The 24,678-nt window shown below is 41.8% G+C and overlaps 1 protein-coding gene and 1 long non-coding RNA gene across 13 annotated transcripts in view; both read right to left on the reverse strand.

The window, feature by feature from the left end:
• Window positions 1-679: 679 nt before the first annotated feature.
• On the reverse strand, window positions 680-1,966 carry LOC138068881 (uncharacterized). The gene is made up of 3 exons (XR_011143727.1): window positions 1,783-1,966; window positions 828-1,688; window positions 680-715 (listed from the first exon to the last, which is right to left on the reverse strand). It is a non-coding gene; the product is annotated as an uncharacterized lncRNA (long non-coding RNA).
• Window positions 1,967-5,732: 3,766 nt separating this feature from the next.
• The window catches only part of RAB27A (RAB27A, member RAS oncogene family), a 39,027-nt gene continuing 20,081 nt past the window's right edge, over window positions 5,733-24,678 (reverse strand). For 5 of the 12 annotated variants that reach the window (XM_068957920.1, XM_068957911.1, XM_068957913.1 and 2 more), the window contains 5 exons: window positions 14,783-14,955; window positions 13,025-13,110; window positions 12,166-12,269; window positions 11,345-11,468; window positions 5,733-7,112 (listed from right to left, as the gene is read on the reverse strand). In XM_068957920.1, coding sequence (XP_068814021.1) covers window positions 6,914-7,112; window positions 11,345-11,468; window positions 12,166-12,269; window positions 13,025-13,110; window positions 14,783-14,935 — 666 coding nt within the window. In that variant the 5' untranslated portion in view covers window positions 14,936-14,955 and the 3' untranslated portion in view covers window positions 5,733-6,913. Of the gene's footprint in view, window positions 7,113-11,344; window positions 11,469-12,165; window positions 12,270-13,024; window positions 13,111-14,782; window positions 14,956-19,661; window positions 19,769-23,802; window positions 23,894-24,344; window positions 24,455-24,678 lie in introns of those variants that run through there. The other 7 variants (XM_068957916.1, XM_068957912.1, XM_068957918.1 and 4 more) reach the window with 4 other exon arrangements.

Genomic DNA, 24,678 nt, shown 5'->3' on the forward strand with positions numbered 1-24,678 from the left:
GCCCCGCCCCCTGCTGGCCCCGCCCGCCCCCTGCTGGCCCCGCCCGCCCCCTGACGGCCCCTCAGCGCCCCCTGCCGGCCCCGCCCGCCCCCTGACGGCCCCGCCCGCCCCCTGCCGGCCCCGCCCGCCCCCTGCTGGGCCCGCCCCGCCCCCTGACGGCCCCTCAGCGCCCCCTGACGGCCTCGCCCCGCCCCCTGACGGCCCCGCCCCCTGACGGCCCCTCAGCGCCCCCTGCCGGCCCCGCCCGCCCCCTGACGGCCCCGCCCGCCCCCTGCCGGCCCCGCCCGCCCCCTGCTGGCCCCGCCCGCCCCCTGACGGCCCCTCAGCGCCCCCTGCCGGCCCCGCCCGCCCCCTGACGGCCCCGCCCGCCCCCTGCTGGGCCCGCCCCGCCCCCTGACGGCCCCTCAGCGCCCCCTGACGGCCCCGCCCGCCCCCTGACGGCCCCTCAGCGCCCCCTGCCGGCCCCGCCCGCCCCCTGACGGCCCCGCCCCGCCCCCCGCCGGCCCTAATAAAATACAGCCGCTCGATCATAGGTAAACTACGGAAGAGACTGTTGCTTCAAACACGAGGAACTGGGCCCCGAGGGCCACCCCAGGAAGAGCAGTGAGACTAGCGGGTGCAGCAGGTCCCATTGCTCTGCTTCCTTCCAAGCTGTGAGAGATCTCGAGTCACGGATGGACGGGCGCAGTAGTTTGTACATCTTTATACAGACAGGCTATTGGGGGGGGGGGGGGGAGAAGAACATTGACTAAAGCAGTAATACGTCAAGAAACACAAGCACACCACGTGCCCCCATGGGATATAAACATCCGCCACCCGCTTGCTACCTGGCATGTCAAGAACCTGGTCCTTCTTTGATCTCTCCAGAGAGTTCAGTTGAAAGCTGATCAACACTCAGGCTCACAAAGGCATTAAAAAAATCACACAGAAATGAAGTGTTAGGAGGGAACTACTGGATCATATTGCATCCTTACAAATAAGCTCTTCTCCTTCCCAGGCGACTCTCTGCTTCCCTGAAACAGAAGTTCACATCTTGGAGTGGAAATGAAATACAAATTACAAGATTTTGTGGTCAGCTTGCATTTGATCACCACTGGCTTCTCATTACGAAGACAAAATTATGTTTTAAATGTGAAAAATGAGTGAGGCAGAAATGGGCCAGTATTAACATCAGGGTAGAGACAGTAATCCAAGTAAAGGACCAGGAGCCAGATGTAGACTTTAAAATCTACAGCTGATTTGCTCAGAGTTCAGGCAAATCACTTCTTGGTCCATTCCCACATTCGTAACATCTGCGCTTTCTACAGGGGAATTAATTTTTTAAAGCAGAATTTGAAGTCCTATCTAAAGCTGATGGCTCTGCCTCCCTTTCTCTAAGGAACCCCTTGCTCCCACTGCTCCCCCTCCTACACTGCTCCCTGTTCCTTGTGAAAGAACCGAAGCGCTGGCTGCCCTGCACCTTCCCCGACTGTTTGGGCCTGGACCGGGTCTTCTTTCAGTTCCTTCTTCTTCCATCCTAGGACGCTGCCTCAGGCTCTGAATCTCCAATCTTCCTCGGATGTGAGGCTCCAGCACCATGGCTGCTGCTTCTCCACTTAAAAGGACCTAACCAAACCATCAGAGTCTCTGGGGAAAAATCCATCCGCTAAATAGCACATGCCTTGAGGGCTGTTTCTGTTTTCTCCTTTCTACAACAACAAAAAAGGAGGTCAGCTTGGGGTTGTATCACAGAAGATGGAAAGAAGAAAATGAAAATCGCTTTAGTTGGGTAGATTCACCAACCTCATCTTGTCCCCGATCTATTTGACAGCCAGACCTCAGCCATATCCCAGGGCAGGAGCCCCGGCTGGAGCGCATGACCGGTGACTAGTACTCCCCCCAGCCCCAGGAACAGCAGCCTCAGCTGACTCGCAGAGCGAGATAGCACTGCACAGGATATTAGTCTCATGCTGGTGCCTGAGGGAAGGCTCTGCGGCTGTGACAGAAAACGGCAACCCAGCTGATAAGAGGAAACAGTAGAGACGCATAAACAAGACAGTTTTCAGAGGGAAGCTATGAAGACACCAAGTTTACAACTAGAGGCAAAACCACAAGGCAGTAAACAAGCTCGCTTAGGTCTAGGGCAGCTGTGCTTTGGCATATGCAATTACAAGCCGCCTTCTCTTTTACTCTGATTAGCTTGAGTTTCCTGCACATATGCCTTTGTTCCCATGGGCTTATTTATTTCACTACAGACAGCTTACTCCTGGCGCAGTTCTACCTTGTGAGATCTTTGCTGGCCTCTATGATTTAAGCAGTGCTGATTACAGACAGATAGGATAGGAAGGCAAGCATTTGCAATTAGATGGGGTTTTTTTCTTCAATACAATTTTCACACCAAGTTGCTAATCTCCTTCATACATACCCAAGGCAGAGTCATTATGTTGAGGGTATAAAGTGTTCACTCCTGAGCTTTGAGGGAATGTAGAATGAAGATTGCTGGAGTCAGAATCTAAATTAACTATTAAAAAAGTGTATTTGACTCTACTCCCTTAACAGTTATTCACAGACAGAATTAGGTTTCCTGTTGGAAAACAGCTTTCCTGGAAGAGGAGGTTTTGCAGCAAAATGAATGGCTCATTTGTTTGGTTAACATAGGTTATTATGGCAAGGATTGTTTCACAGGATGTCGCAGTGCAATAACTCAATCAAACTTGTAACAAAGCTCTGATCTGCAAATACTTAGGTACTTTTCTAGGTTTCCCAAGAGGAAGGATGCCAGAAACTCTCCCACACAGACATGCACTTACAGATTGGAGTTCATAAAGAACAGAATCATGTAGGTTGGAAGGGACTTCTGGAGGCCACCTAGGCCAACCTCCTGCTCAAAGCAGGACAAATTACATCAGGTTGCTCAGGGCCCTGTCCTGTCCAGTTGAGTTTTTAATATTTACCTGGTTCCACAGCCTCTCTGGGCTCCTGTTCCAATATCTGACCACCTGCATGGTAAAAAAACATTTTCCTAATATCTAATCAGAATTTCCCCATGTATTAACATTTGTCTGTTGCCTCTTATCCTATCACTGTGCGCCTCTGAGAAGGTAAGATCTTCCTTAGCTTTCTCTTCCTAAGGCAGAGCAAAGCCCCCGTGCTCCATCCGGCCTGTGGTGGCCTCTGCCGGACTCACTGCAGTATGTCAACATCTTTCTCATACAGGGGATGCCCAAAACAGGACAGAGCGTTCCAGATGCCACAGGGGCACACTTCTGGCTCCTGGTCAACTTGCTGTTGCTGGCCTTCTGCTGGTGCTTGTCACTGTTGATGGCAGTGGCCTTTTCAACAAAATTGTTTTCCAGTCAGTCAGCACCCGGCCAGTACTCCTGCATGGGGTTATTCCACCCCAGATGCAGGACTTTGCATTTGCCCTTGTTAAATGTCATGAGGTTCAGGTTAACTGATTTCTCCAGCCTGCCAAGGAACCTCTGAATAGCAGCCTTGCCCTCCAGCATATCATATCATCTCTGGGCATCTACATGGCTCTTCATGAAAGCAGCTGGTCTGAAACATCAGGCTTCTCACCTATGTGGAAGTGATAGAAGACTTTACAAAAAGCATTGCTTGACTCTAATTACTCTGTACAGGCTACGTGCTCACAGTAGCAGCTTTCTGAATGTCATATGAATGCAGCAGTGTTAGAACTCCCCACGCTTGGCAAAAGATATCAGAATGACATGCTACCTCTGTTATTCCCATGAAGTTCATTCATTTAAGAAAAAGCAAGTTTGAGATGCTGAGTAAGTCTTAGAAAGCAGGTCAGAAATGCTAACTGAGAAGACTGTTAAGTGCCCGTCACTTTAGTAAAGTGCTGGTTATGTTAGTACTTTACTGCCTTTGAGGACAGAACTAGTCCAGAAACACCACCATGCTAGGCAAAAGCCACGATTATTTTTGGGGGGGGAAGAAGTACACTTCTGGTGACAGGAGGCACCTTTGCGTGTGTTGTCCAGCATGGGGCATTCCTGTGGAGGAAGAATCTTGAGCCTCATTTTGTTTTCCATCTGTTTGACGTTTGTCTGCACTCGCTGGAGTCACTACTGTGCTTCACATCTCCTAACTTCTTCTGCAGGCTGGGCTCCTTCTGGTATCACCCAGGATGCATTGGCCCCCATCAGACTGCTTCAGTCAGTGCCAGAGGGGAACACTCAAGGAATACTCATGCCACAGAAAAAGTATTTGTACTAAAAAAGCCATAAGGCATACAGATAGTGCATTTACACAGATTAACATTGAACTGAGACAAAGCAAAATGCTACAATTCAGTTCAACAAATGCAGACAAAGTTGAGATCAGGAATATAACTATTTTATGCTAGTAAGAAATCCTGGGACAAAGCATCTTGATGTAAATTCTTTCCAAAACTTTCTGCTCCATTACAGAACTTAACAGTTTCATCTGACACAGGATGGAAACTTTTCTTGAAATATCAAAGTTTCTCATCACATTTAAAACTTTTTTTTTTTTTAAACCAGTGCTGGCCTAGTGAGGATACTGTAATTCACAGTCAGTAAAACATTCACCGTAATTTCTTAGAAAAGTTAAAAAGGGAGCAAAGTTTTGTCACAAAATAATTAACACAGACTGAAGTGTACCACAAGATTTATGGCTTTACATCAAAGCAATTTTATGTACTCTCTTTATACAGTAAATAGCTACATATAATATGCAGGACAAAAATATGACAGTTTCAGTATTTAATATCCAATTTAAATGTAGGCATCCAAAAGGAAATATTTTTACACCTTTTCAGTAGTCACTTAGCTCAGTAGTTGGCTGCAGTAATCCTTACTGTTTTCAGGAACTGAGTGGAGCTATATTTATGAGAACTCCCATCAAAGTTAACGTATGACAAAGTTCCACTGCAACTCTCTGAAAAGCAGAGTTATTTTAAAAGAAATTCAGACACTGAAGTACATCGAAATGTGTTGTATCCTAAAGCAGAGTTTAATACTCCACCGGTCAGGAACGTGATGCTAAATTCAAAAGGCACTCTGAGTTAAACTACAGTAACTCCGGTCCACAGGCATTTTAGATTCTTGGTATTGTATAGTAGAAAAATTATATTTATTCAATATAAATTGCTTTAACCTCTGTCCTAGCAGTCAAATTATATTGCACTTTCAAATATTCTGTGTATGTTGTGATAAAAATCTAATATTTACATGTTGGGTTTGCTAAAGAAAAATACATCACTTTCAAAATATTTTAAGAATCAAGTTTTAACATTTATATTTCTAATATAACCAGAGGCTACATCAAAGATACAATTTCATAATTAGCTCCTATTCTAGTAAACATTTTTGGTCCTTCAAAATATTTTGTTATGTTGCAATTCATGTTGACAACTATGTCACTGTTTGCCTGAACTTGCAGTAGCCAAACAGACAGAACATTTAAATAAATAAACACATAATTTCTGAAGAAGTAATAGCTTTGGAGTTTTGTAAACAGCCAGCTATGGAAAGCCTGTAAAAAGATTCAGTTTGCCATGTTATGATTTTAATTGGCAATACTTTAGACTCTGCCAGGGTAGAAAACAGTTTGGTAGGCACATAGGCACCAAATCAGTTTGGAAAAACAAGACCAACCTAAAAAAATACTGGTTGTTCCTTATGTTGTCATAAGGATAAATAAAAATGATCAAGAAGTAACATCATCCACTGAAACCAAAAGAGACATTCATGTGATCTTAAAAAAAAAAAAAAAAAAAAAAAAAAAAAAAAGGGAGGGAAAAAATAGCAACTCTATTTTTAAACACAATCTAAAGGAAATGAACAAGTAATATATGATAACCAAGATTTACAGGATGCAAAGGTTGGCAGGTGAAAATGAGCACTATGAATTTATAGAAATACTGATTTAGACAGAACTGATATCTTCGACAACTGCATCTCACAGAAGATAATCATTCATTTCTCAATCCAAATTTGAAGAAACGTTCCAAAGCTGTGTTTGGTAAAATAAATTCAGTGCAAAGCGCTAACTCCGATGAAATTTTGCTGACATCTAGATTGCCCTACATTCCTGTTAGAACATGAGGGGTAATGCAAAAGAAACATAACAGATGTACACTTATGCCATTTACATATAAATATATGTATATGCATATTTTAGAAATTCAGATGATGCTAGGAGGTCTCATACGTGTGTTGGATATATTTTATATAGTACAGTTGTAGTTTAAACGTTCAATTTCATGACATACCCAAACTGCTTTAAATGTGCATCTGCTGTGCTTCTCTAGATAGTTTTTTTATTCCACATAGAATAGTTCTCTCTTAGTTTTCATCACTAGAAGTTGATGGTTTGTCAGAACAGAGAAAAAACTAGTTGCATACTTTTGTGGAGAATGCAGGATTTGCTCTTTATCCTTGCTATTTATTGATGAAATGATGAAATGTTTCTGTTCAAATAGAAGCAAGAATTGTTCTGTTCAAAATCAATAACCCTGTTGGTAAACTTACTGTTAGTAGAGACTAAGAAGAGCAGTCACAATATCTAATCTAATTGCTTCACCTGTGTAGTCAGTGGAGCCTTCAAAGGGCGACTGAAAATCCAGTTCAGATGCCTACCCTTTTTTATAGGCCGTACAGAGAAACGTTTCTAAGTTTGGCGATGAAAACTCTCCTCCTCCTCTTCCTCCCAAAGAGGATTCAGAGAGCATCCAGTGTTATAACAAATTGATTAACATCTGTCTTATCCACTAATAAACTGCATACCTTCCAAGCAACGGCCAACGCTATTCAAAAGGAGATACCAAGAATTAATATAGCTTCAAAATGTAACTATATGACATGATTGGTCCATAGGTTAAACAGTTAAGCTGCAACTGTACTATACTTTAGCATACACATCAAACTCAATTGTTGTAACTGAGTTAGCAGCCACATTTGCCTTTTTCTTGCTCCTCGTTCAGTTGTTCTGTAGAGCTGTGCCCATTGGAGCGCACTACCCCTTCTGGGATCCAGGACTTATCCACACACCGTTCCATGCGCTTCATGATGAGGTCCAGCAGAGTATCAATGGCTTTGCTTACATTATTCCCATTAGCTGCACTGGTTTCAAAATACGGTATTCTGCAAAAGATAAAAAAACCCACAAACTTAAATCATGCAGTTTATATTCACAGGAACAAAACCAATGCATGATTACTGGCACATACTTAGAAAACACACAAAGGCTGTTACTGATACTCCAGCGGAGAGAGGGACTAAGTGCTCAGCGGTCTGAAATACAAACAAAATGGCTCACACTGTAGGTGGGGCAGAAGGATAAGCATGAGTTTGCACCGTGGAATCCACATTTTACAGAGAAACTGGTAGGTATGAGTTCCCAAAGTTATGCTCCTGAAGTCTGTTTTTCCAGTTCTGCTCACTGAAAAGAAATTCAATTACTTTATGTGGCTTTGTCTGCATATAAGCATTTTCTTTACTGAACTCCTCATCAGCTACAGTGCCATTGCAAGACAGGAGCGCTAGTATTCACGTTCCCCTGCAGGTAAGGCAGCAAAGATCCCGAACGTGGTGCTCTTGCCATCACTACAAAAGGAGTCATGCAATTGGTGCAACACTTGTTTTAAAACGTATGTCAACAGCCCCAACGGATGTAAAATGTAAATGTAAAATGTAAAATGCCTTAGGTGTATATCTCCGGCATAGAAGACTTAGGGATAAGATATTCTTCCTTCTGTTGAATTCACCAACGCCTCCTCCCTTAGTGAGCACTCCAGTTCTCACATGCCCCCATCCATAGCAAACGACTGCAGACGAACACATGAGTGAGCTGCCAGACATGCTGATCACAGATTCAGATTTTGGAGGAAGCAGTGCCTCCATGTTAAAATGGAGAATGCATACAGAATATTTTCTCCTCTCTTCTCATGGCTCTGAATGCCCCATTCCTATCAAGATCGGAAAGTAGCAGATATGAGTGGCAAGACACATAAAGGAGAAAACAAAATAGAACCAGGGGAATGGACAAGAGATATGAGTTCGGGTTGCCAGGATGAATGGACACAGATGAAAGAACAAGAAGGGTAAGTGAAAGCATTATCTAAATAAAAGGAGATGAACAAAGCTAGAACAAACAAAAAAAAGCTTAAGGAAACGGAAGACTGAGTAAAAGAAGATGATAATAAGGATGACTGAAAATACAAGTCAGAGGGGAAAAGAGGAAGAAAAAAGCAGGAATTCAGGAACAGGAAGATGAGGATAATTACCTCCAGGGGATGCTTATGCATTTGAAGAGGTTGATGAGAAGGGGGCAAGAGACCGTCAAGAGACGGGAAGAGGGTGATAAACAAATAAAAAACCTAGTGGATGCTGACATTTACCAGTTTGAAGCTAGTCACTGCTTTGATGGAGGATGACTACGGATGTAAGAAGAGAACTCCATGCAGTTAATAGGCAGGAGATGAATGCAGAATATTCCTTCCATTATTTTTTGAAGCATAAGGCTGGAAAAGTTAACTTTGGAGTCAAAGGGAAGAGGAGGAAGAAGAAACAAGGAGAAGAAAATACTGGGGGTTTCTATCTGTATACTAACATCAGGATAAACAAATGTAACCAGTATCAGGAGCCATGGATAATAAATAACAGTTCCGATTAAGGAGAAGGGGGCATGGCACTGTCTGCAGGCTCTAAGGACACAATGAGGTTGACTAAATTTAATTCCAACTCCTGCCTGAAAAAAAAAATCTAACTCTAGCATAACAGTGAAAGGGCAGATGCCTGCTGTGGCACTTTAAACTGTACCCTAAACCAGTAGAGGACCCAGAGGATTTTTACAGAGAAAGAAATGTATTATTTAAGGCTCCCTGCAATCATACCCCTTTTAACACTAAGTTACGGCCCATGCTGTATCAGACCCGATCAGAGTATTTTCAAGCAAACACCTGCATGCTTTCCCCCAATCTGCCCCTCCATACTTGAGAACTGCTCCCGGCATGTGACTTCCAAATTATCCTGCAAACTCTCACTTTTCTGGAAGACTTCTGAAAAACCTTGACAAAGTTTAGGCTGGGGTGTGAGGATACCACTTCCTGTCATACTGATTGCGATCCCCCCTGCCACTGTATCTTGTTTCATACTTCAACTGCAAACTCTGTTTAAAAGGGTTATCTTGTGTTTGTACAGCACTCAGTCCACCTAGCTCTTGGCTAACAACAAGAGTTTCTGAGCACCTTGGCATCGAACATATATTGCTGCTTTTCATTACTGTTGAGGGTCAGGGTGTTTCAATATTTGGCTTGTAGGCTTTGACCTTCGGTGCTCAGTGCTCCCACATGGTGGTGCTAGAGCAGCTACTTTAGTGCTATTCCCCAAGTGACGGAAATAATCACTTCATCATTTCAAATATTTCTCGTTTATCTCTAATTTGCAAGATCCAGTGAGTGATCAAAAATGTTATATTCCTGTCTCAAACTCTATGTCTCCTACGAACTTTTGCAAAATACATCACCTACCAGTACAAGGCCTTTCCACAGAAAGGATATTCAGGATCACATACTTCTGTCACCAGCAGACTGTTCGCTGCAGCAGGATTTATCTTGCTTCCTCCCAGCAGCACTTTGGGAAAGTCTAGCAGCTCCACATGGCAGAGAACTCTGTAACTGCCTGCAGATTGGATGTGATCTATAACTTTGACTTTTAGTTCCCTGTTCCTAAATTAAGTTGGCATTATCAGCCACCACGATAAATGTTTCATAAATTGGTTTTTGCAGAAGGTGAAGTGACATGCAGAAAAATCTCTTTCAAATCTTTAAGAAACTGCTGCATTCCGTCTGCTGCTGTTCAATCCCAAAAGTTTTTGCTTCTTCATTAGCAGCCAGCTAAAATACCATATGCACTTGCTGTTATCTGTGTGACACGGAATTCAAACAAGCGTTTTGGTAGGAGCAGGAAAAGGGAAACAGGTAATATTGCATTAAATCCATTTGTGTCTAATACACAATTACCTTCAGATTTACCTCTAATGATTCTTCAAGGTCAAGGAAAGCTAATTTGTGACTATACTTGCGATAGCAAACAGCGTAGCATAACAGGACCAGGCCTGCAGAACAAGACAAGTAGGGCTGAGGACCCAAAGTTCACATTATAGGTGTTTTGCAGGTCTCTGGACAAGCCCTATTTTGACCCCCTGGACTGAACACACATTAGTGACTGGAGCACATCATCTGGTTTAGTTTTTAATTGAAAAGAAATTCAGTTCACGTGCTGCAAGGCTACTCCATAATGTGAACCAAATCACCACAAACGGCTCAGAAGACTTACTTCAAAAACACATATCTGATCCTCACTAAAATGCAAATATAGTCCAGAGATGAGACTCATGGAACAGCTAATGGGGTTCAAGAGTCCTGTGGAATTTACTAGTATGCCATCGGAAGAAAGCTCTGCCACTGTTCCTTTAGGGACACATGACCACAAGCTGGTAGGGATGGGGAAAGGCAAGGCTGCCCTATCCTTCAGCTGCCCTGACTGTTGTTCAGTTTTGAGTCTCTCAGGGAAAGATTAAGAGAATAATTAGATGTCTTCAAGAAAACACGGCTAAGGATTAGTACCTTTTGAGGACAGCCACTAATAACTCAGCCAAGGTACAGGCCCAGCAAAATTCCTTGAACAATTGAAGGAAAATTGAACAGCTGAAAAGAAAGGGCGAAGAGGAGAAAGGGTAGCACAGCACACCATGAACAACTTGGGGAGGAACACAGAGAACTTGATCTGGACCAGAATCAGCCTTTTGTTGGAATCCAGCACTCTAAAATAAACTCTTTGGATGCCTGCAAGCGGTCCAGAGGCTCTCGAGGAAACTGAGGCAGCGTGTTTCAACAGCCATGCCAGTGACAGCAGCTGCCCGACAACAAACTTTTGTGATAAAACTCAAACTGTAAATTAGGCTATCTTTGCTTAATACTATTTTTGTTTTTCTCAAAAATCTGAGATGGGTTCTCTGCGCCCTGAAGAAAGCCTCAGCACAGGTAAGAGCAAGTCAGACCACTGTTATTCATCTGCCTTCCCAGCTAAATTCCACCTCTTTTGTAAATCATTTGTGAAATGATTTACTTTATTTCCTACCAAGGAAAGGGGATCACTTGATCTCCAGTGCAAGACTATCACAAAATTAGTTATGTATTTTTAGGCAAAGCGGAAAACATTGACCTCTGACAGAAACAAGGTATTGTATAGGCCAGTTAAGTGTTCTAAAATGCTAATTCTCACAATAACCTTCCAGTATACAGAAGCGGCACTAGAGAGAGCATATTTCATTTTGCTTTAAACAGAACAATAACTGGAAGGAAGTTACTTACCCATATTTTTCTGCAAGTTCCTTTGCCTCTTCTTCTTTCACCATTCTTTGGTCTTCCAGATCACTCTTGTTTCCACATAATACAATGTCAGGGTTTTCACAATATGCATGCATTTGTAGCTGACCTACAGGAACAACCAAAAAAAACTGGGCTCACATCTTGCTGTTCTCACTAAAGAACATTAGCACATTCAAGGGGATACAAGAACTTCAGGAAGATGACTCTTAGAAAGAAATAAAACAAGTGTATTCTCAGTTACCTAGCAGGACTTCTGCTATTGCACAGAGAAGCCAGAGAGCAGGTGGACATCCACTGTTACGTACCCAGAGCTGGGGAGCAGAAGCCTGATAACATTAGCACAGAAGCTGCGTATTTGTAGCTCAAGGAGTCATGCTTGCCAAGCATCTTCAGTGAGCTACTAGGAAGGGAGAAAGAATACTTTCCCTCTTCTGATGTGCCACGGGTTTGGGAACTGCTTTCCCTAGACACACCAGCCTCGTAACACTCGCTTTCCATTAAGCCTTGCTGGCAAAGCTGAGGCTGAAGCTTTGCATAGGCTTTCCACAGACTTAAATTGCTGAATGACACCACAGTTAGGGATACAAAGTCTTCTCAGCTTGCTTTCACATACATGCAAAGCTGAATTTCAGGTAAGCACTAGAAATCACCACTAGCAGTTATTACAATTATGAATGCAACATTTACTTTCTTTCTCCCTAGAAAGCCTTAAAAACCAGAATTTTCAGTTGTAACCATTTCTCAGAAAGGCCTCCATATTTGCAAACATAGCCCTGCAAGCAAGCAGGAACAAAAGGCCATACTTATCCAGTTCCTGACGTTGAGGAAGCTTTGCTCATTTGTCAGATCAAAGAGTAGAAGAAACCCCATGGCATCTCTGAAGAAAGCTGTTGTCAGGCTACGAAACCTAGACCATTGAAGTGAAGTTAGTTGGCACAGCTGATAAGTTAATTTGAAAATATCACTGTATAATGTTATAAAACATGTAATTTAAAACTCAACTAGCTAGAACAAAATATTCATCATAACTATTTCTGCTGATAGGGAGACTGGCTAACATGGATGGCTAACATTACTGCGGCCTGATCCAGGGCTCAGGAAGTCAAGGAGACCTCCTACTCAAGCCTGAGAGCTTTAGCTCAAGCTCCATATTGTCAAGCACACCTTGATCAAGAAATTAGAAGAGGAGCAAAGTTTAAACAACACTGAAATTTGTTGCTGTACACATTAGTACTTGATTTTAAGATAATCAGCTGCTAACATCCTAGTCTTTTAATAGATGACTAGAAAAGAATCCTTTGACCTGACTTCATTTGTCTGACTTTCCTAAGACCTCAAGATATTCACAATAACAACACTCATTATCACTATAAAAGATTTAAAAATATCTATATTAATTGGCCACGAAAAAAATAAACTAAGGTTTCCAAAAGACAAAGAGAAAAAAACCACAGTTTTAATGTTTTAATTCAACACAGCTGTAACTTAATGAGTACATGGGAAACGGCTTCCATCACTGTTAAAATCAGAGTAAAAGCACTTATCCGTCTTGAGTCATACAACTAAAATACAACAAACAATAAAGAAAATTCATAAACTTAGTTGTGTTCGGCTAGCTTCATGACAACTGCCTTGCTTGCTAGATAGAGAGAAAACACATACCTTTCCTGCCCTGCAGTATCCCAGAGCTGAAGATGTATCCTCTGCCCTCTGCCACTAACACCATCTGGCCCATTGGGTCTATAGACCTACAAAAGACAAGTTTGCAAGACAGTGTTAGCCAGCCTCTATAGAACAGCCTCTGTAGAGCCAGCCTCTACAGAACAGCAAACAAGCCCTGATATTTAAAGTCGTTGAATGAAGCAAAACTAGCATTTCTGACTCAAGGCCTAACTGCAGCTCAAACCTCCTTATGACTTTATATGACTTAGTAATGGGGTTGTATTTTAATTCTGCTTGTAGCTAATATTTAAAAACAAGAGGAAAAGTGAAACTGGAGAAAGTTTTCAACAGACTGTGGACTGCAAACAGATATTTAGAATGGCAATTGCGTTTCCTTGGGCAAGTTTTTTTTTTTATTGCAATTTTCTATTTTTTACTGTTATCTTGTATCCTGTTCAAATGAAAGTGTAATTATAAGAGAGCAATAATGGGATCATGCAATCTGGCAATATATTTGTACAACTAACAGAATCTCATTAGCAAACACAATACACTCAGAAAGATAATGACATTTCTTCTTAACTGCCAAAAGATTGCTGAAAAAGAGCTGAGGGTAGATCTTATCATATTCTAGCTCATAAAAGCAGAAATTGATGTTAATAATAAATGCTGAAGAGTTTAATCAGCATGAAAACATAAATAAGGACATCTGTTAGCTTTGGAAGGATCAGATAAAAATAATATTCATGTATTTTAGAACACCTCTGGTTGGGTCATCTTCTTTTCATCAAACTCTCACTGTACCTTAGATTACTGGAGTTACAAATATATCTTTAAGGACACGTAGGCTTGCTGAATTTGTGGATAACGTGAATCAGGTTGCTAAACATAATCCTTACCCTGAGTTACCAAATATACTAATCAAGTAACCCTACCACATTTACCGTCCCACAAAAGGAATACTAACTTATTCAAGAGACCAGCATCTCATTAGGATATTTATTCCTTCCCACTACTGTGGTGCATGCCATCATTCAGAAGTCAGTCTACACAATGCCCATTCACCATACAGGTTTCTGGATGTCATACGGGGAAGTCGTAGCAGGCTGCACTGAAAGGTGCGTGACGCTGCTGCACGCGAAAGGAAAGGGCACGGTGCTGCCTCAGTTCCTTAGGGCAGAAGGGACCAGCATCCGATTGGTTACAATGTAGTGCTCTGTGGCCTCAAATCAAAAATATGTTTGCCTTACATTTCACAACAATTCTGGAGATAAAAAAGCCCATTTTATTTTTCATAATTTTTCTCTGGTACTGGCAACTCTTTAGGAAGAGAGATCAACTCCTTATATCGTGATACACCATTTCATTCTCATATTTTCAAATGGTTTTAAAATAAACATTTCAGTTCACAAACAGTAAAACCCTTTTTGCTTCAGCCCCATCAGTCCTTGCATAGGGAGTTCACCAATAAAAGTGCTTCTCCGGGTAGTATGAGCCCAGCTCACCAAGCAGCTGCGCTCATCGACACTCGCTAAAGAGCAACAAGAGGTCACTGAGAATCAGCTATTCTTATTTTAAGTTTGGGAGAGCTAGGGGGGCAGAATAATTTCCTTATCAGGAGATTAATTACACAGTAACTGTGGATTGCATGCCTCCACACAAGCATCAGAAAGTCAGATTTTTTAAAAATAAACCTAGCCATCTTCAACACAAAGATAGCTATAGTTTTAAAGGAGCACGCTGTTTGAAAAAACTCACCACTCTCTTTTCCCGAAAGTCAATGCCCACTGTTGTGATAAATTTGGAATTAAATTTGCCATCTGTGTACTGGTAAAGAAGGCTGGTCTTTCCTACTCCGGAATCACCGAGCGCTAGAAATTTGATGAGGTAATCGTAGTCCCCATCAGACATAGTGGGAATTCAGGAAACACCTTAGAAAGCAAAGCAAAAAGCATTAGTTATTGAATAACTGTGCTAAGGCATCTTTTGCCACATGTTTAAAATACAAGTCACTATTTGAACTACAAAGCATCCAGCAGTGGGACCAACTCTGTACTCTTCCACAATGGTTTCACATTAAACTCTCAGTTATGGCAGGTATCAGTATCAAGTTCAGCTGAAAAATGCATCATTTATCTTTTGTAACACTCCTCTTACCGCAAAGAGGAGGCAAAACAATTTTAACTTCTTCGAGACAGACCAAAATCCAAGGTCAAAGAAAACCATTCAAGGTATCTGCAGCATGAGTTGCAGAACTGTTTTAATCTATGTGGAAGCTGGTAGAAGCTACCTTACACATACCAGCAATATAATTCTGATTTTGCTTTCACTGTGAGATTATTAACATACAGGAATAATTCACTTTAGTTTTCAGATTCCACCTGATATTTAAATAAAAAAGCACCATACTGCCTCAAACACTAGTCATTCATTGAACTTTTTATGAATAACAACAAGAGGCTCTCAAAGTAGTTTAACTAAAGTTGGTTCATGTCTTCTTCTGAATGATAGCCATTTTCCATTAATAGCTATGTTTCAGTGTCAAAAAAGTCCTTTTATACCAGGAGAAAAAATAACCAAGCAACATTTTCTTTTAGTTTGTAGTGAAACAAAAAAACTATTTTCAAATTTTAAAAGTTGTATTCCTGATAGTAACAAATCATTTAAACTAAGTCTTCATACCTAAACGTCATCAAATAACACACACATTTTTCCACGGCCTATACGCATTTAAGACATTTCTCTTTATTTTTTCACGCCTTTGAAACAATAATCGCTTGTAAGATACACTCTGATCGAAGTGCAGTAACTAGCTAGAATTTACAACACAATCTCTGCAAATTGTAACGTACACTAGAAAGACTGATTTAAGTGCACTAGTACTTTCCCGTTGAGCAGCTACTGAGCCTCACTTCCCCCAAAACAAACAGCAGTGAGCTGCCTCATGTTGTTTTCAAAGAAATGAATGCAAAAAGAGAAGCTTAAAATAACCAATCTAAAAGCAGAAGAAATCTGGCATAAGACTACCTCTTTTAAAGGAGGGAAATAAGTAACAAAATACAAACAAGATAGATGATGAAATTAAAGACAAAAAAGTAAAAATTTCTGTTTCAAGAGTAAGTAAGTATTATTAGAACTGCTTGTAGCTTGAACTAGATGAAACCATTTGTTGCAAGTCATACACAGCAGCAGTTTGCATCAATGGCAAAACACCAATTCGTTTCTTGAATATCAATTCACAGCTTGAGGTTTAGAACAAACTCCGTTATCTCAAGTATGTGGGTGTCAATCACCACCATTAAACTAGAAGCAGAATTACCTGTAAAGCCTTGACATTATGCCAGTTCTGCTCACAGAAGTGTGATCAGTCGACTTAGCCACTACTGGACTAACCACGATCCAGTGGAGACAACGGTCAAGTTTGACCAACACGTTCTCCAGCTGAAGGGTCAGTGGGAAGCTTTTGACACCTTACTGCCACTTCCAACCTTGCAATCTCCCTTCTGCCAGTCAAACCATATTTTACATTATGCCGTCCACCGCAGTGAGACCGTGCAGCAATAGGGCTGAACTAGTATTAGCTGACAGAGTTCACCCTCACTACCAAGCCACAGCCAGCTAATTCACTTTCCACCGTTGCATTTTAATATAATGTTTTGCAATAGAGTAAAAGGTTGAAACAAAAAACAAAACAAAAAACCAAAAAATGGCAGTAATCACTAACAGCGACGTTTTTACAGAAGTACACCAAAACTGCAGGCCTGCACTCACCATCCAGGTCTGCAGGAGTGGTATCTTCAAGGGAGTAAGTGGAACAGGCAGTGACACACTAACATAAGAACATTTTTAACAGAAACAAAAAGCCTTTATCGACCTAATACACTCACACGTACCAGTAAAAGTTTTTTTAATCTTCTCCCTTCTTGAGGAAGGGAAAAAAAAAAAAATCAGACCATCTACCTTGCAGCTCTACAAAGCCTCTTTTCACTGAAACACATTAGAAGAAAGGGAAAATGTTTTAAAAAGCAAACATGCAGATCTTTTTTTTTTTTTTTTTAATCAAAGATTAGATATGGCTTAGACTTCTCTATCTTACGCAGTGTTCCTTTTGCCCTCAGATGTTCTGCCAAGAGTAAAGAGCTGTGTAAAATATAGGGCCCCTCTATTCAAGTTCATGCTATTTTAGCTTCAATATCCCTAAATTAATTATCGCTTAAAAAGGCAAATCTTATGGCCAGTATATTACACAAAGATAGGCTAGCATCATGGTTTTTATTAAGCTATTGCCCTCAGACTGAAGTATTTGCCTTGTCTTTCCGGTATTTTGTTAGCTAGCTGTAGGTATACAGAACATACTTCTGATAACAGACAGGAATGATAGTGCCACCTCATCACTGTTAACTAATTTATGTTATAAGAAAGCTAATTTATCTCACCCCCTCTTCAAGACCTTATGGAGGAAGAATGGGCCCTGCAGCAGTATCACTATTAGTAGCACGCTCAGAGACGTGGAAACCAGTCTGGTTCACGTCTGTTAAGAGTTACGGTAAAACCTCAGCCTCCTTCCACCGAGCCAGGCTGGATAAAAACCTTTGGTTAGACACCAGGGGGTGGGGAGGGGAACACTCTAAAGATATTACTATGTCATATCACATTTGTAGAGTATCTATTTGTATAAACAGGCCACACCATGAGGACTGCTTTAACCTCAATCTCCATATGGCTGGTAACAAATATAATATGCAAATGACTAGAAGTGGACTAGGAGCCCTTCACAGCAGAAGCATAAAAAACGTGTTCTCACCAGGGCTCTTGAGAAGGAAGTTCTCTCCTTTGGCTTTTGAAACGCACACACCTTTCACTGCACCCCATAATGTCAATCTATTATTCTAATATCTCCAGGGTGTGGTTCTTGTGAAACCCTACACAGCTAACCTGTCCTTGGAGACATGCAAAGAGTTATTTTCAAAGCAGTTTCAAGCCTTGTCCTCCTCCCTGTACAAATATTTAAAAAGTGATCTCCACCCTCTGCTTCCAAGACTTGCAGTCCTAGGGGCCAGACACATCCATCTCTCTGGTAGAGGAATAAGAATGTACCCACAGCAAAAGTATATTCATAGCAAAATCTGCTAAGGGAGTGTTTAAAAGAAGTACTGAAGTTTCCAGTATTTCACATGCTGTTTATTTAGGGTTTTTTTAAACGTAATTTATTACATGTGGTTATGCTTTCACAGCATAATATTTACATGCGCAGTCACAAAAGGACAGACATAACAGAGTCAAAAGGGAAGCTAGCTTCATGATCTAAGCCACTGTTTTGAAACGCCTACCTCCCTGAACTCAACAGAAGACAACAGGCAGGATTTTATCCCGTCTCTATAACTACTAGCTCAAAGGATCAGATCAGTTATACATCTTACTAATTACACACGCTCACCTTCTTGCAATTCAACTTAAAATATTTCTAAAATGTTAAGGCACTTAAGAATTTCATCAAGCTTCTACTTTGGCAGCTACCTGCTTCCTTGGTCAAAATTCTCTGCTCACCACCACTTATGTAGTCCATATAAAGTCTCAGCTGCCATTCACTTCTGTCATACTCTGTATTTGTATATATCATGTGGGAGACCTGTGTATTTTAAAATACAGACTCTCACCAGTCTTCATTAAGTAACTGAACACTACTTAGCCAAGTCATGGACCTGTTACTATGAACTCATCTCGTTTGTTTCTTGTCTTTCCATCCACATACCTCTATACCTCCTGTACCAGAAGAGTGGGAAAAAGGAAGAATCAGAGAACGGGGGTTATATACTTAGAATTCATCAGGTCTACAAAAAGAAAAAGAAAAGTCTGAAATCACTGTAAAATGATCATTTCCCAAAATTATTTTTAAGAGTAACAACTCCTTAGCTGAAAAAAAATGGAAATAGTTTAGACTCCATAGCAAGCCCTCCAGTGTTTCTCCTTTTGTAACCTCCCTCCCCTGCGTCCTTTTCAACTCCAGCATTGCACATAGCCTAGCACTATGTGCTATGAACAAGTACCACTGGCCTTTTACATTGCTGATGGGACCTTTACAGCCGTTACTTAATATGCGCTGGCACAACTGTTCCCACAGACTTGTCCCACGGACGCCCGGATCACGCTACCTCGCCAGAAAGGATGCTCTGCAAAGCAAGCACTGCTCCTGTTCAGCGCAGTTACCAGTCCCAGGGAGTTTCACATTAACAGGCATCAGTGTTACAGGCCCATATTTTTGCCTCCAGGACTTAAATATCACAATCCTACTGTGCAATAAAACACATGAGCAGCATTGTTCCTGGATAACCTGAGGAAATTGGCTTGGCATGCAGGATTTCTCCTGTGCAGTACAGGAGAGGGAATACACTCTCTGAACAAAAGGCCTTGCACAAAACATGCAGTTCCTGTGCCGTTTCACAGCTAGGGGAGGGAAGAAAACAAAGGGAGAATGAAGCCCAAAGTAATAATATACGAAAACATAAGCAAAAATAAGCATTAATCTACAAATGAAAGTTTACACAGACATACAGAGCGAAAAAGCCAGGAAATCCGTACAAGCTCTTAATCAGGCACTCCTCAAGCACATCAATTGAAAATAAAGTGCACCACTTACCCCAAACACTGCCAAAGGAATAGTTAGGGCTACCTGGAGACACTACTGCTAGTAGGAGGACTTTGTAGCACCTCCTGTTCAGCACACAGCCGCCAAGCTTACGTGTCACCTGTTTGCATTCATGCTGATGGGTGCCCGGAGATAAAGAGGTGTGCCTCGAGTCTGAGGAGGGTGCTGCTTGACAGAGCAGCTGGGAAGCAATTACACAGTTCACATGTCCCATTTGTTCCTAAAGGCAAACAGCACTTCACAAGAGATTTATGCATGACCTACCTAGAAGCAGACACAAAATATCTGCTAAACCTCCCACAAGCAGTAAAACATCTTTGCGTGAGAACATTTCTTGTTAGAAACAGCGCCATTGTATTAACGATGCAGTACATGGATCACAACTGCTCAGTTCTGCTCATAGCTTTATGTCTTTCTCTCCCGGGTGAGAGGAGGATGACAGCAACCTCTAATGCGAGCTGCTGGTTTTTATATTTCTGCCTTGTTCAGAGAGGTTGGAGCACACCTTGCTGCCCCATTGGTACCACGGTGAAAATCAGCTTTACCAAAGATTTCTAAAGAAAACAACAGAAAAATTATTCCTCGGCAAAGTCTGAAACTTAAAGGAATCAAGTCTGACAGACTTCAGACCACACCTGCAACACCACCCCATCTCACAAAGAAGCAATATATATTTAAATGAGATCACTGTAGACAAAAGGTAAAAACACCAGAAACATCTCTTTCTGGGTCCTTTCCACACCACTCCACTGAGCCCTCCAAGAGCAAAATCTATTATTCTGTATGAAAATATTACAATTAAACTATCTGACTCAACCCACTCGGTCCCCTCATGCCAAATGAGAAGACTATTTATACATCTCGGACATCACCCTAGTATCCCAGATCTGCAGCACAGCCAAAGTTATTTTCTAAATACTGTGATATATCAGGCACAACCATAAAGGCACAAAATAATTAGAATTCGGCAAGTAACACAGATTAGGCCTATAATTAATTCACATTTTAAGATATCACAGAATTTCACCACATTGTTCTTCGGGGCAGGGGGCAGCCTCTTTTATAAGTTGAAGTTAACTTTAACAGTCTCCAGCTTCTGCAAGCATCACTGCTTTGAGGTACAGATGAAGACAGACAAGTCATGTCCTGGTCTTGCCTTCTCTGTTCAGGAAGCCTCGACCCTGCTAGAACAGAAGGAAACGTACCGGGCTGCATCCTGGATGCCACGCTACAGCGAAGTCTGCATGCTCTCCACGCAATGCAGAACATCCCACCAAAAAAGGCATGAGCGCAGTGAAGAAAAGGGATATATATTCTTAGAGATCTATCATAGCAAGAGTAGCATGTGATAGGAGAAAGAGCCTCTACTTTAAAAGCTTCCACCATATTCATATATAATGGAACCATATTTGTAAATATACTGTGAAAAAAGGTCCAAAAAATGCTTTGAAAATGAAGGTTTCCCCAAATATGGCTTTATTCTTAAAATAGCAGCTGAGGCTTCACGCTCATCATGAAAGAGCTGGCATGTGCATTGGACGAAAGGAGTCCAAGCCCCACACAGACAGAAAAGGAAAATACTGCAGGTCTCTCAATAGCCAATGTGGGAAACAAAGCACAGGGCAATAATGCAGTTATACAGGTTTGAGCATTCTGCGAGCGCAAGTAAATTCATACTAAAAAAAGCTTCTCACTTAGGTGGTACGCAGACTTAATGAACTAACTTCAATAGCCGCTTTATATGTCACCTGATCAGTCGCAGCAGAAGCCCAGAGAAGGTGACCGGGACAGCAAGGCAAGGGGTGCCGTTCAGCACCCCGGCGCACGCGGCGGCGGAGCGGGGACCGCACTCCTGCCCGCGCAGCCCAAGCGTGGCAAATGGCCTCACCCTGCTCCGCGGCAGCAGCGGCACCTCAGCGCTTGCAAAACTGGTCAACGTCAGACACTTGCCAGCTCTGGGGTAAAGACGGAACAGGGAGTTAAGCACTTTTCCTTGCCAACGCTGTATAGCAACTGCCTTTGGCTAAAAGCTGCCAGATACGTACAAGTGTGACAGAAACAAATTATGACTTTTTTTTTAATCAAACAACTGCTATGCCGGGGGAAGAAAGTTAATAAATAAGCACCTTACAGTTCTGAAATATTTCAAGCTCCATTATTTCTTTCTTAGGAAAATATGACTTGGCTTGCTTTAATTTTGGCGAAAATGACACTTTCTGTGACTTCTGGGACTTCTCTGTAATATAAATAACAGGAAGGAAAACACGCTTTCCTCTTACAAATGAGAGGAAGAGATTCAGTTACTCTGAACATTTATCTTTTGGTTACTCTCCATTGTTTTAGCTTTAATTGACATTTCACTGTCGTGCCCTTTTTAAGCGTCAACTATAAAGGAATTACAAGGAATTGTAAGATCAACGTCAACGATTGCCTCTTTCTTGGAAGGATCTAAGTAATTTTGAGGTGCTAAGGCACATACAGGATTCTGCAAAAAACCCGTGCGAGAGGTGCAAAGCTTTAGTTCCCAAATGCTGATGTCACTTCTGTCCCATCTGTTCCTACCTCCGTTCTGGAAGCGCAAAATCTTGCGCAGGAAGAACAAGAATTGACAGGCACACAAAGCACTCTGAGAATGAGTTACAAGAAATGCCAGACACAAAACCATGATCTCCCAATCAGAAAGGGGGCACAAAAGGGGTAAGTTAAGCAACAGGTTTGCAGATGTGGTGAGAAACTTCTATCTTGCACAACAGGGCAGGCAGGAAAACAACAGATTCTGGATTTCGTTTCCAGAAAGCAAGTGGAAACTAGGAACGGAGAAGCCAGGAAAGGAAACAGCAGTTAGTTTTGCAACTACATTTGCATTTCAGCATAACCAAATCGAAGAAAAGGAGGTTGAATTTCAGTAGAGGAGGGCTCAGAGTTATATATATAGGAATGAAAGGCAGGATGTAACTGGAAACAATTGGAAAATAAGAAGAGGAGTGTTGCAGGGGATACTCTCAATATCATCCATACTGAAGTATCTCCGTGCAATTTCCACACCTCCGCAAAAACGCAGCAAAATTTATACTCCTGCATCAGCTTTTCTTTAACATTTACAGTGTTTTTTGTAAGAAAAGACTGTAGCTAAATAAGGATTCGCAAAGGTATCTAGTGAAAACAGTTAAACTCCGAGAGGAGCTATATCTGTTGGGGGAACAAGAGCTTCTGCCTCCCAGGTTACCTCTCTGAACCGCCATCAGCACTTGCTTTTAGGTTCTAGCAGTGAAGCAATGGTCACACACGCGAGTAAACGCCAGAGTAGACAAAGCAAGGCAAAGATTTTTTTAAAAAACAGCTCCATACTGCTTACTTTTTCCTCAACCATTCAGCTGTTCCTCTGCTAAAGCCCTAGAGCCATAATGCATCACAAGTTTTTGTGCCATGCTTTTCACTAACTTATAAACATGAATTCCACGCGAGACCAGGCATCTTTCCTTAATTTGACAGTTCTGACTGCTTCAGGATCCAGCTCACGCCTTACCTACCTATAACCTTAATACCTGTGGCACATCACAACCCTGTATTTGCTCTTGACAATATTAAGAGGTTACGAGCAACAAAGCAATACATAGACTTACACATAATTTCCAAGCCTTTCAACTTGAGGGGCCTGGCTGAGAGGTAAGAAAAGCATATAATCTCCAAGAGCAACAAGACCAGAAATGCAGCTAATACAAACGTGCTGGTGGAGAAATAAGGCCAGATGGTTACAAGAAGAAATTAAGAGTTATCACAGAGGTAGTACATGGCACAAGGATTCCTGGCCAAAGGTTTGCAATTTTGGTACGGCCAAACAGTCTCAAAGAAAGAGGCGGCATCTGACCTTAAAACAGATTGACACAGACTTCCTAGAATACGCTGATACCTCTTGACTTCGTTACAGCTCACTGGCCTAAAATGCTCAGCATTTTACTCAGGCTGGTGAGCTCCCTCTTCAACAGCAGGTCAGGCTGTACAGGACGGCCATATCCACCTCCTCACAGAGCTCCATGTACCTGAGTTTGCAACACAGGAGCCACCAGATTTCACCCACAAAGCTGCTCATATGCACAAAAGCAGGGAGATATCCAGAAGATTGCTCACCCACCTATTCAGCAACACTGACAGGGCAGGAAATTTCTAACTCCAAGAGAGTAAAGAAAAGCATATACTCTTATTTCAGCCATCAGAAACAGCTGCTGAAAGATAACAGAGAAAATATTAAGAATCACAGAGCATTACAGGAATTGAGTATTTCTTTAAGCGTTGATTGTGTTTTCCTGGAGATAAAAATCTCCAGCAGATAGCTGGAATAAAAAGACAAATGAGAAAGCTGTGTACAAGGGATAAGAAAAGGTAAAAATCTAAAAACAGAAAAAGAAAACAACTTTTCACATGCACAGTTAGACTATGGACGCAGTGATATCTTAAAGAACCCATGCGCATGTATATATGCTAAAGAAAGCACTGGATTTTACGCTTGGCCTCCGTGCACGATTCAGTAGACTGCCACGCACACTAGTCAGGCCAAGTTCTTTGTTTATACCCCTTAAAGCACACACTCCTTAAACAGCCAGAGGAAAATATTCTTTAAAAATGTATTTATATTTTAACTCCTCCGGGGTAGGAAAGTTCTCAGCTATCTTTTACCTTGTTCTGGAAGACAGATATCTGGAATACAGATAAGGTCTCTCTCCAAAAGGTCACACTGCCAAGCTCATGAAGGCTACAGGATACATGCTGCATTACAGGGAAAGGATCTGGCAGAGATAAATGATCATGATTAGGTCATTAAGAGTCTATGGGGAAGGTCAGGCAACAGACAACCTGAAGATACCTACTAATCACTGCTACATAAATCTAAAACTCACGCACATATGACACAAATTGGACTATAAAATAAAACTGGATAATTCACTTGACGAGCTGTGGATAAGCATATGGAAGGGGTGGGGCAGGAAAGAATTTCAGTGCAGAATTTAAT

The sequence above is a fragment of the Struthio camelus genome, chromosome 12 (assembly GCF_040807025.1).
Source record: "Struthio camelus isolate bStrCam1 chromosome 12, bStrCam1.hap1, whole genome shotgun sequence".
In the NCBI taxonomy this organism is placed as follows: Eukaryota; Metazoa; Chordata; class Aves; order Struthioniformes; family Struthionidae; genus Struthio; species Struthio camelus.